This window comes from Chiloscyllium plagiosum, unplaced genomic scaffold (genome assembly GCF_037043375.1).
Source record: "Chiloscyllium plagiosum isolate Xiang-an unplaced genomic scaffold, Cpla_swu_hap1 HiC_scaffold_45, whole genome shotgun sequence".
NCBI lineage: Eukaryota > Metazoa > Chordata > Chondrichthyes > Orectolobiformes > Hemiscylliidae > Chiloscyllium > Chiloscyllium plagiosum.
Window position 1 is genome coordinate 17,162,072 of NW_028270183.1, and position 13,333 is coordinate 17,175,404.

At 43.0% G+C, this 13,333-nt stretch overlaps 1 protein-coding gene across 3 annotated transcripts in view; it reads left to right on the top strand.

The window, feature by feature from the left end:
- LOC122552189 (adhesion G protein-coupled receptor E3-like) overlaps positions 1 to 5,829 on the top strand; it is a 63,805-nt gene extending 57,976 nt beyond the window's left edge. For all 3 annotated transcript variants that reach the window (XM_043694785.2, XM_087983490.1, XM_087983489.1), the window contains 2 exons: positions 2,375 to 2,461; positions 5,082 to 5,829. In XM_043694785.2, the coding sequence (XP_043550720.2) occupies positions 2,375 to 2,461; positions 5,082 to 5,096 (102 nt within the window). In that variant the 3' untranslated portion in view covers positions 5,097 to 5,829. The remainder of the gene's footprint in view (positions 1 to 2,374; positions 2,462 to 5,081) is intronic.
- Positions 5,830 to 13,333: the final 7,504 nt, after the last annotated feature.

A 13,333-nucleotide genomic window follows, 5' to 3' on the forward strand; every position in this document is an offset into this window, starting at 1 on the left:
CCTGGTCCTCACCTTCCACCCCATCCCTAGCCGCGTTCCACAAAGACCATTCCCTCTGTGATTCCCTCCTTAGGTCCACACCCCCCACCAACCCACCCTCCACACCTGGCACCTTCCCTTGCCTCCACAAGAGTGTGCCCATCTCAGTCCAAGACCCCAGAGGAGCTTTTCACATGCGGCAGAGATTTTCCTGCAGATCCAAACTCCTCATCTACTGTGTCAGTTCCTCTCAATGTGGTCCCCTATACATCGGGAAGTCAGGACGCCAATTCGCAGAACATTTCAGGGAGCATTTCCGGGACATACTCACCACCGCCCTGATGTTCGCCCTGTGGCCGAACAATTCAATTCCCCCTCCCACTCTACCAAGGACATGCAAGTCCTGGGCCTTCTCCACTACCTCATCTTCCACCTTGGGACCCCTCAACTACACGGTATCAACATCGACTCCATGAGTTTTCAAATCTCCGTTCCCCCAACCTCATTTCAAATCCAACCCTCCAACTCAGCACCACTCTCTTGATCTATCCTAACTGTCCATCTTCCTTCCCACCTATCTGCTCAACCCTCCCCACCAACCTATCACAATCACCTCCCACCAGCATCTATCTATTGCCTTCCCAGCTACCTTCCCCCCCAGCACCCCCCACCCTCCTATTTATCATTCAGCCCCCTTCCCCCTCCACATTCCTGCCCAAAACATCAACCCTCCTGCTCCTCGGATGCTGCCTCACCTGCTGTGCTTTTCCAGTGCCACACCTTTCAACTCTGATCTCCAACATCTGCACTCTTCACTTTCACCTAGAAGCATCTTCCTATCCATCCAATCCATGCCCCACATAATCTGATGCACCTCTATCAGGTCATCTCTCAACCTCTGCTGCTCCAAGGAAAACAAGCCCAGCCCCTCCAGTCTTCCCTCAAAGCTCAGACCTTCCAGCTGAGGCAACATCTTCATGAGTCTCTTCCTCACAACTCTTTAGGGCAATCACATCCTTCCGACAGTGTGAAAACTAAAACAACATGCATTACTCTCTTTGTGGTCTAACCAGTGTTTTCTACAGTTCCGACTTAACCTCCTTGCTGTTGTATTCTGTCTTGGCTAATAAATGCAAGTATCCCACAAACCTTCTTAACCACCTCATCGACCTGCCCTGCAATCTTCAGAGACCTGTCCTTACCCAGAACAAGATCCATCTCATCTTTTGAGTTCTTAAGAAGAGTTGGACTGGACATTGAAACTGGACTCTGATTCTCTCTCCACAGCGGCACGGTGGTGCAGTGCTTGGCACTGCTGCCTCACAGCCTCAACCCAGGTTTGATTCCAGCCTCGGATGACTGTCTGTGGGGAGTCTGCACATTCTCCCCATGTCTGTGTGGGTTCCCTCCCACAATTCAAAGATGTGCAGGTTAAGTGAATTGGCCATGCTAAATTGCCCCATAGTGTTCAGGGATGTATATGTTAGATGTGTTAGTCAGGGATAAATATAGAGTACCTGGTTTGGGTGGGAGACTCTTCGGAGGGTCAGTGTGGACTTGTTGTGCCGAAGGGCCATTTCTACACCATAGGGATTCTAAAATGCTGCTGGATCTGTTGAATTTCTCCAACATTTTCTGTGTTTGTCCCTTTGATCTTCAGCACATCCCAGTGTCTAACTATTTATAATCTCTTGCCTTGTTACTCCTCCCCAAATGTATTACCTCACACCTTTCTGGAACTGCTCTGCCCAGCTGTCCCGTCCATTGTTATCATCCTGCAGTATACAGCTAGCCTCCTCATTACTTACCACATCACCAATTTTCATGTCCTCTCCAGATTTCTTAATCATGCCTCTGAAATTGAAGTCCAAGTCAATAATGTACACTAAAACAGCAAGAGCTTTTTGGATCCTCATGGGCAACAGATTTATAATCACTGTAGTAAGATCAACTCTGAAATCTTACAAGTGAACATTAAAAGGCCTTATTAAAGATACCTACATCCAACAGACGAAAGAAATCTTCCAGAACTTTACACATTCAGGTTCCAGTCCCATATGACCTGACATGACTATGTCATAGCTCCTTGGGCACATGTTCTGTAGCTATTCCATGAATAAAAGTACAATTCCATTTATTCAACAGTCACCCTTCAACCTCCCCCATTCTGGGGAAACCAGACCTAACCTCTTCAATGTTTCCTGCGTAGCCCCTCAGTTCTGATGTCATTCTAGTTAATCTTTATTTCTGCCCCTTCACCACAGTTCATGCTTTTTTTTTTGACACCGTGGAGACCAGAAATGTTCACAGTTGTGCGAATTGGGTCCAACCAGGGTTCTCCACAGGCTTAACCCAATCTATTGTGACTGACTTAATTGTCCTCATTTTGTTGAAGGTGAGGGATGAAGTTCGGAAATGGTTCATCAAGTCAAGCACAGACTCAACCAGAAACACCTCAAATGTTCAGATGAGTTCTCTTGAGGTAAGGAGTGAGGCTTCAAAAGACAATTGATGTGCAATGACATTGACTCGTAAGCAGTGGTGAAATGTTCCGTTGATGGAATACTATAGGAAGAGCAGAAAGATCCCATGGACCCCAAACACCTTACCCCTGGAATATTACATTCTGTCCCTCCCCACCCACCAATCTATTGCCACATACAGGGGATTTTAATATAAAAAAAGAATTAAAGAGAACACAGAGTATGTATAAATAGTTTCCTATTTTTTCCCTACTAATTGGAATGAATCTGTATGCATTTCATATTTAATTAAATACAAAAGTACAAACATTATTCTTATGATAAACATGAATACCACAAGATAATATGTTTATTTAAAATAGTTTAATCTATAATATAAAATCATCACAATCCTCATATGAGTGTGCAAGAAATAGCTTCTCCATCCTTTGATCCTGCTCTGAACTCCACCTTCTAGCTTGTCCCCCATAATCCTTGACTTCTTTGTCCATCAAAAATCAGTCGAATCTGGCCTTGAATACCTCCTATGGCCCAGCCTCCTCTGCCCCCTGAGGGGACAGAATTTCAAACAGCAATGACCCTCTGAGAGAAGAAACACCTTCTCATCTCTGTCTAAATTGGGAGACCTTTATTCTGAAACACTGCTGCCTCATTCTAGATTCTCCCATGAGGGGAAATATCTTCACTGTGTTTACCCTGTCAAGATTCCCTCAGAATCTTATGTTTCAGTGAGAGTATAACCCTCGATCTTTTAAACTCAATTTGTGCAGGTGCAACCTGTTCAATCCTTCCTCATAACGCAGCCTTAATCTCTGAGAAACTAATATTTATCTTGCATCTATCTTCATCAAGTCAAATCAACACTAACATGTATTGAGCTATTAAAATTTCATTGTTTAAAACTGGAGTAATATTTCTGTGTTATGTAAGTGCAATATAAATGAGTTAAGTGAATTCCATTCTCTGATGGGTCTAATTCCTGTACTAATATACAAAACACAGAGTAATCCCAAGACATAGCCTGTGCCTTGAATGATGTAGAAAGCCTGAGACCTGTTGTCATGTATTAAGATCCCATTATTTGGCTCATTTCGCATGGTGAACTCTTAAAGGGACATCACTCCCAAAGTGGTAATGTTCAATGATGACACATCATGTGTGTGGGAGCTCATCGGGTTATGCAATGTCACATGGGAGTGTTGGGGATAGGTTTGAGTTTGTTCCCTCATTTGACCTTGCCCATGACAATGTGTGTTAGTGAATTGTATTTTGAACCAGTCCATCATCCCGCCTCCACCATCCACCCATACACAGCAGGATGCTAGTGGGAAGTACTGGTCTATGGTCTTTTCAAGATGACACCTTTGCAGAAACACCAAATACCTCAGACAGTTTAACTCAAATTTTCAGCCGTCTGTCTGAGCTCAGTACGTTTCTGTATTCACAGGATATGTGCAGGTGGAGGACTGTGAGGTGCAGGTTGTTCACCTTCTCTTGTGGAATGATCAAGTGATGTCCATGCTCACATTCAGAATGACATGCTTTCACTTTGCATCCCAGTGTCCACAGGAGCATATCCTGCTTCCTCACCATCCATTCTCAGAGATACCAAAGTGGGATTGAAAGCCTTGTCCCTGGAGAATTAGCCTGGGCCTCTAAGTCTAGTAGCATTCCCAAGACACCACTATCTCCCCCAAACGAGATGAGACAGAAGATAGAGAATCAAGATAGAGAGAGAATGAAGGGCAACAGAGTATAAGATAAATGCTGCTAACCCATTGCCTGATCCGATCGAGTTAGGAACTTAATTCCGTGGGAATTCCCCAAATCTCCTGTGTAGTCCCAGCTCAGAACCAACAACTGCTCCTGGGACTTCACTGTTTCTGAAAGGAGCAAGAGAATGGTGCGCCCTGGAGGGAATGTGGTCAGTGTGGTGTGGAGGGTGGAGGTGGAGAGACTTCAGGGTGATCCCTGAAGATGGATTTATCTAGCTCCCTCTCATTCATTCTCAATTCTTTCTTTGATTTTCTTACACTAAGCCCCCTCTCTGCCAGTTGCAGTGTAGAGACTCCAATCTTTGATCTTCTGCTCCTAGACCAGCGTGGGGTGTCCCAGATTCAAAGTGGTGAACTGTTACCTCAGTAAGTGGGAGGGTTAGTGTCCACCACAAGGGTATTTATGCCTTGCCACACCTTCTTCCTCTCCCTCTCACTGATGGAGTGAGCTACATGTTATTGCAAAATAAACTGTTTGCTCAGGAGTTAGACAGAAGCATGTTCAGTACAGAGATCTTGGGCTCTTCAACTTCACATCTCAAGATGGAACAAACATTTCCAACAGGCTGGGCAGATGTGCTCCCCTTTTAAAAAAATGGCAGTGCCAACCCAACCTCTGCTGCTGAGATGCCTCAATGGGTTGAATGGCCTACCTCTGTTTCCACATCTTATGATCTCCCATTGACCCTGCAAACCCCTGCAGGCATCATTGGGCACCATACGCCTGGGCGTAACAATCATCATTGCAACCCGAGGGGTTTCAGGCCAATTGTATCTTTCTTAAATATCTACCGAATTGAAGAGGGGCAAGTAATAAAAGATCCTCATTTATTTTCTCAACTAGACTCATACAACATAACCCTCCTGAGGACTCCAGAGGTGACAGCGATAAGACCATCCTTGGTTTGTGTGTCTGTGTCTCTATCTCTGTCTGTCTATGAGTACAGCGTGTCCATTGTTTAAAAAGTTGGATTTGTGTATTGTTGGCTTTTCTAGCTTTGCCAGGCAAGTTATTTTGTTTCATCATACAAGTTGTTGCTTTTTCTTCACTCTTTCATGGGTTATGGGCTTCAATGGTAAGCTCCCACAGACAGACACGCACATGTGTGTGCGGTCATACAGGTATGTATACATAAACGATAGATACATTTGCACTGTCACATAGATCTAACAAGCCACCTACAAAGACATCAGCAACATGGATATAACATACACACAAGACACTCATATATGTACACGTTTACGGTATTGAGAATAATGCTCATGTTCCCACCCCACCCTGGTTGATTCAGTGCTAACGACAGCCACATTAGGCTTTCTGACTTGTTTGCTTTAGCTCCATGTTTCTGACTTGTATGCAAGCTGTGTGTTATAGATACTGGTCTTACACCCTGCTTTCTGGATTTGTTTTAACACCAGAACATGTTTTCCTAAGTTTCATGTATTGAGGTAGAAATGTTGATTAACAGGAGTTAAAATTGTAATTAAACCATATTTGCAAAAGAAAATGTTCTTGAAATTTTCTGGACTGTTTAATAGTTAAATACAATTCTTCACCAATTGTATTTTAATAAAGTTTATTTTTACTGTTATTACTCTTCTAGGTGTATTGAGTAATATTTGTGAGCAAATGAGATTTCATTTTATGCTCCATATAGAGACACCAATGTGACCTGGCTATAATGGAGATGATTCACAATGTTGGTGTAAAATAGATTCTATTTGCTGTCACATCTCGTGACATATTTAAATAAACTGTTGTTAAACTCAGCCTGCAGAGAAGTTACTGTCTTATCCATTAGTGTCAGTTCACAGACACTTATTCTCTGGCTTACAAATTGGCCTCAGAATGCCAGTAAAGGAACTGGAGTGCTTATATAATTCAGGCTATTTGGAGGGAGTGTGGTCATTTGGTGCAGAGGGGTAGAGATGCTTTTTGCTTCCCTTTTGTGGCTCATAGTTTCTAGGGTATTTTTAAACATGATAACTTGAAGCCTAGCATCGGGGGTCCTCCAACTATTACCGGTTACTTTCAGATTGAAGGTAAATAAGGGAAACATTTACAAGTTACAAACCAAAAGCGCAGTAGGAAACTTTTATGACTCAAATTAAGAACTAAATAGTAGGAAATTTAAATGGAGATGCTGGGCCAGATGATTTGTTGGAGTTGATGGGCCCCCATTGTGGTTCATTGCGACCACATCTTTAGCAGGTTTTGGTTACCTGAGGAACTGCAGCTCAATTGATGAGCAAGAATCTGAACTTTGAGCACTGTGACATATCTGAGAGAGAGAGAATTACCTGTTCACTGTGTTCCAGGAGGCAACCACATCCCTTAGATTAACCAACTCAAATTCGTGGTCAGAAAATGGAAGGTGTGAGAGGTAGTGCTGAAGAAGCTTCAGCCCCTGAGCTTGTCTAACAGGTTTGAGAATCTTTTTTCATGTGGATAAGAGTGAGGACTGTCGTGAGCAAAGGCAAAATGGCCATAGCACTGTGGTGCAGGGAGCCATTCAAGCCTGGGGAGAATGTGAAATGTGGTTGTAATCGAGGATAGTGTAGTCAGGGGAATAGACCCTCTTCTCTGTCGCCAGGAATAAAAGTCCTAAAGATTATGTTGTCTGCCTGATGCTCAGGTTCAGGATGTCTCAAATTACAATGAAATTGCTGGAAAAATTCAGCAGAGGATTGAGGTGAATTGGATCTGAAATTGGCTTGGTAATGGGAAACAAAGAGAAATGGTGAATGGATGTTTTTTGTGAATGGATTTCAATGGTGTTCCACAGGGCTCAGTGTTAGGTCTCATGCTGCTTGTGGTATATGTTAATCTTTTAGACTTAAATGTGGGAGGCACAATTGGGAAATTTGTAAATGACACAACAATTGGAAGGGCAATTGATGGTGAAGAGAATGGCTATGACCTGCAGGAGCATCAATGGTTTGGTTGAGGTGACAGAATCGTGGCAAATGGAATTCGATCCAGAGAAGTGTGAGGTGATGCATTAGGGAGGGTAAACAAAGCAAGGGAATAGATAATAACTGGGAGGGAGGGCACTGAGAGGGGTAAAGGAAGTGAGAGACCCCGAGTGTGTGTCCCCAGGTCTCTGAAGGTGGCAGGGCTGAGAGATAATGTGGGGGAGAAGGGGAGACTTTCCTTCTTAGAGCAAAGTATTGACATAAGAGCAGGGATATAATGCTGGAACTGGTTAGGTTACAGCCAAATGATACTGGTTAAGCCACAGCTGGGGTTTGTGTTCAGTCCTGGCCATTACAGGGAGGACATAGTTGCTGTATGGAATACAGAGGAGATTTTCAAGTTTGTTACCAGGAATTGAAAATTGCAACTATTAGGAAAGATTAAATTGGCTAAAGTTGCTTTCCTTGTTCTGCAATCTCCACACAGACACAATTACCCAAGGCTGGAATCAAACCCGGGTCCCTGGTGCTGTGAGTCAGCAGTGCTATCCAGTTGACTCTTAACTGCCCTCTGAAATAGAAATAGCAAGCCACTTAGTTCTAATAAGGGATGTACAATACATGTTGGGCTGAGCCAGTGACGTCCACGTCCATAAAAGAACAAAAAAAAGTGCTGTGCTGCAGTTAGAATCTGACCAGAATCTTCTTAGATCCATATTTCCATCCTATGATCTACTTTGAAAGCAGGAGTGTCAGTTAATCACTATTATCAAAACATGTCATTGCTTTGAATAATTCCATTGAATCACAGATTAACCTCCTCAATCCTGGGAAGGATTTTGATCCAATCTAACCACATAACCTGAAGTTCCTCAAGCTTTGTGCCATTCTACAAAATCTCTGCAACCTGTTGAAGGCATCCTTACCAAAGGATGGTGCCCAGGGTGACACATAGTACTGAAGTGCTAAAGCAGAAATTTCCTGGCTTCTCGCTGCAAAGCCTATATTTGAAAAGCGATGCCTATTTTTAACTCTCAACTTGGACAGTTCCTCCATCCCTTCAAAATGTAATAATTTCATTCAAATTGTCCCCCTTCATTCGTAATGAATCGTTTCCCACTTCTGAGTATGAAATTGCATACTGCACTTCACCAGTCTGTCTCTGACCTTCTGGAGTCTTTTTTGTTCTTTAAATGGAATGTGGTTGGAGTGATTGGAATGAGGTCAGCCAAGTAGATGGCATGGAATATGAGTTCTCTAATCGGAGTCTCAGGGGTTCTGTTTATTCAAGGAGCCAGCTATGAGCTAGCTCTGTCAATGTCATATACTATGCACATACAAATAACGGGTGACTTGATGATGAGATACTTGCCTTGTGGAGTTATTTCAGTGGCAATGAGAGAGAAACACACCTCTGAAGAGATTTCCTTGCAACAATCATCTTTGAGTTGTGATCAGCATTTCTGACATCATGCTAGTATTTGGAAAGGTTGATGTGATCATTCCTGCAGTTGAAGACTGGGACCAGTATGTGAAACTAACGCGTTATTATTTCTGGGCAAATGACATTGCGACAGATGAAGAGTAACAAGTAATTCTCCTGATATTTGTGGACCTGCAGCTTTTTTGGTTATTAGAAGCCTAACTTTCCCTGAGGCACCAGATACCGAAACCTTTCAAGAGTTGATGGATTTAGTTAAGAAATATTACAAGCCCAAGTCTCCTCTAATTCTGAGATGCTACTGGTTTTACTTGTTAGGTCGAGAACCAGGGAAATCTGTTTTGGAATTTTTGATTAGTTAAGACGACATGCAGAGATGTATGATTTTGGTTTGACCCGAAGTGAGATGCTGAGAGACCGTTTGGTATGTGGGATTAATGATGTGACCATGCAAAAGCGCCTACTATCTGAAGCCTACCTGGACTTCACACAGGGACTACAACTGGCTTTATCATTGGAAGATGTGCCAAGTGGAGTTTATGATTTACAGGATATTCCAAAAGAAGTGTACACCTTTGCCAGGCCATCTGAGCCTGGGTAACACCACGTTCGTGAAAGCAATTGTGTAGCCTGACTCAGAAATATATCCTGAATAGAGGGACTCGAGGTCAAACCAAAGCAAAACTCCAAAACAAAGCCAAACCTCAGCCAAATGGTTCACATTTTCTTGAGAATTCAGGCCAGCAGGCCCTTGTAGTTGCTGCTAGTATGCAAACTCAAGACAGAGAAAGAGCCCCACTAGGCCTGAATTGAGTAAGAGAATTCATAGGCCGGTATCTGGGAGAGTGCACACTCTGGAAAATACACCTACAATTGGTTTGGAGCAGTTAAACTGCTTAGCAACATCTAAATCAGAACCAATTAAAATAAATGTCTGGTTAAATGATCACCCAGTTCAAACATGGGTCAAAACTGGCACGGCTACATCAGTGATAGCAGAACCAGTCTATACCAAAATTCATTCTGGACTGCAACCCTTAATTTTATGTAAGACCTCGGCTAGGCTTAGAACCTGTGCTGGGGAACTTCTACAGATTAAGGATACAACTTCAGTTCCAGTCTCTTCTGAGAAGCAGCTGGTTCACTTACCATTGATTGTAGTAAAAGGCTCAGGCAGAGGTTTGATGGAGCGAAATTGGTTGAAAAAGATTCATGACGATTGGCTCAACAGTTTTTGATTTAAAAATGGCTGCCTGAGTTATGTCCTATTTAAATACCCAGATTTTTCAGGAAGGTTTAGGGACTATCAAAGGGGCCAAGGCCACCTTATATGTTGACCAAGAAGCAATTCCATGATTCTGCAAGGCCTGCTCAGTGCCATTTGCCGAATGAGCAAAAGTAGAGACAGAAATCAGGAGGCTGGAAAGCGAAGGTATCATCAAACCAGGACAGTTTGTGGAATAAGCAGCACCAGCTGTACTGATTGTGAAGCCCTATGGATTGGATCATCTTTGTGGAGATTTCAAACAAACGATAAACTACATTTTGCAGTTGGATAAATACTCAATCCCATGCATAGAGGATTTTACTTTAATTCATTTGCAGGTGAGGGCGCTGCTGGCTGGGCCAACATTTATTGCCCATCCCTAACTGCCTAGAGGAAAACCAAATTGCTATGTGTCTGGAGTCACATGCAGGCCAGACCAGGTAAGGATGGCAGTTTCCTTCCCTAAAGGACATCAGTGAATCAGATAGGTACTTCTTGACAATCAGCCATAGTTTCATGGTCATGAGAACATTTAATTACAGATTTTTTATTCAATTCAAATTCCATCATCTGCACTACTATCCCAAGCGTGATCTGTTGCTGACATGTCTGTCCTCAGCATGTTGAAGTGCTCCAGTGAATCACAGTGCATACTGGAGGGACAACATCTGATCTTCAGATCCAGCATATTACAGCCTTCTGGGCTCAATATTGAGTTAAATATCTTCAGATTGTGAACCAACTCCCATTCCTTCCCTTTCTTTTAGCTTTACCTGTTATATTATCTGTCACCATGTTCTGTCCAACCCTCCTTTCCCCTCCCCTCTCCCCAACCCCAGTGGAATTGTCTGTCTTTCCCAGCCTGGTAGTTAGACACACCATTATTCTGCCATTTTCACATTCTGATCACTTAATCTGAATGATCATCATCTTTTCTCACCCAACACTGGAACACTCCCTCCCCACTGTTGCATAAATGCTGTACCCTCCACACTTCATGTCAGCTCTGATGAAGAGTCATCTAGACTCAAAACGTTAGCTTGCTCTCTCTCCGTGAATGCTGCCTGCCCCAATGTGATCTCCAGCATTTGTTGTTTTCAAACACAGATTCTCACATCTGCTGTAATTTGCTCCTCCCTAATTTAAATTCACAGTTTCTCTATAGCTAGCCTCCTCTTACAAACAATATGCTTTAGAATTAAAATTAGAAAATGTCTATAAATACTTTAGGTTCTGATCCATTATCATAACACCATGTGATGAACCACTTAACTGGTCTCTTGTTGCCAGAGAAAGACTAAACTCTGTCTTGTAGCATTTGGTAGTCAGTCCATGTCAGGAACCACCACAGGCTCAGTACAGAGAAATCTCCCTCGATGCTTTCACACTCAGTCATCTCATTAAGTTTTATTTTAATTTACTTTATTGTTTTTCTCATCATTTTGGATGGAAGTTTACGGACCAGAGAACCAAGTGCTGGGCAAAGCAATTACAGTCTTAATGACTTTCCAATTAGAATTAATTTTCTAACAGTGGGACTAGAAAGTTGAACCCAACTGTTGTTTAATTACGTTAACATTGTCCCTTTCATTCTGAAAATATCTGGAATGACAGGAAATTCGACAGGCTTATTGGCCACTGACGGTCTCTTCATTTACTTGCATTATGATCCACAAATCCAGAAACATGATGTTTCAATATTCTCTCAGGTATAGTTACACATCTTAACATTTCTGGGAGATTAAACACAGACTGGGAGATGACACTGGATTCCCTACTGTCTGGAAACGGGCCCTTCAGCCCAACAAGTCCACAGTGACCCTCTGAAGAGTAACCCACCCAGACTCGTTCCCCTACCCTATATTTACCCCAACTAATGCACCTATCACTATTGGCAATTTAGCATGGTCAATTCACCCGGCTTGCATATCCTTGAATTGTGGGAGGAAACTAGAGCACCCGGAGGGTACCCATGCAGACACTGAGAGAATGTGCAAACTCCATACAGACAGTCGTCCGAGGCAGGAATCAAACCCAGGTTCCTGGTGCTGTGAGGCAGGTTAGTTGTCAGGTTATGCTTTGGAATCCAACTCCTGGCCTCTGGATCATTTGCACAGATCGCTAGACGGAAAGGTGGTGGAGAGGATTCTGGGTAATCTAAGATGGAGGAGAGGAAAAATTTGTGCTGTGAGAGCTGCTCCTGTTTTGAGGTGTTTTCAGTACTGGACTTTATTTTCTCGAATCCTAGAGGCTGTTGCTTTCTTTTGGAGGAAGACAGACAAAGGGCAATGACCACATGGGCAGTGACTCAAACTGAGAAAGAAACCTACACTGCTGTCTGACCCAGCTGTGAATCTGCACCGATGCAGCCTTTCCTGTTTGTTTTCAAGTATCTCTGGACATCGGAGTTCGTTCTAAGTAAAATAAACAAACAGCAAAATTCACAACAGGATCAATCGTGTTACAATTGCTAGAATGTTGGCGTCCACATCAGTGGCAGCATTCCCTTGTCTTCGATCTGAGCAAGTGATACAAGTTGGGATGATGTCCAGCATTTACTCGAGAAGAACTTGTCAGCTTACTATCAAGAGTGGTACCTTCCAAAGGATCCAGCTTTTAGCATATAACTACATTGGGATCCATTCCTGTACCATTTACCTTCATCACCTCCTGCTGCACCTGCATACTTACTGTCAGTGACAGGTGTACAATGTCTCATTTCACCTCCCCATTTCCCAAGCTATTACCATTTAGATAAGAATCCACTTCCCTGTTTTTGCTGCCCAAGCAAATAGACCATAAGACCGTAAAATATAGGAGCAGAAATTAGGCCATCCAACCCATTGTGTCTGCTCTGCCATTCAATCGTGGCTGATAGATTTCCCAACCCCATTCTCCCACTTTCTTCCCGTAATCTCTGATCTGCTTGACAATCAGGAACCTATCTATCTCAGTCTTAAATATACCCAATGACATGGCCTCCATAGCCTTTTGTGATAATGATTTCCAGTGATTCACCACTTTGGCTGAAGAAGTTTCCCCTTATCTCTGTTCTAAGAGGTCTTCCCTTTACTCTAAGGCTGTGCCCTCAGGTCCTATTCTCTCCTACCAATGGAAACATTTTCCCAACATCTACTCTGTCCAGGCTATTCAGTATTCTGTCAGTTTCAATTAGATCCTCCCTCATCCTTCTAAACTCCATTGAGTATAGACCCAGCGTCTTCAAACATTCCTCATCTGTTAAGCTTTTCATTTCTGGGACCATTCTTATGAAACTCATCCAAACACGCTCCATGACCAGTACATCCTGGATGTAGATTTGCTCGCTGAGCTGGAAGGTTCATTTTCAGACGTTTCGTCACCATACTGGGTAACATCTTCAGTGAGCCTCCAGACAAAGTACTGCTGATGTTTCCTGCTTTCCATTTATATATATTTGGGTTTTGTTTGGTTTGGTGATGTCATTTCCTAT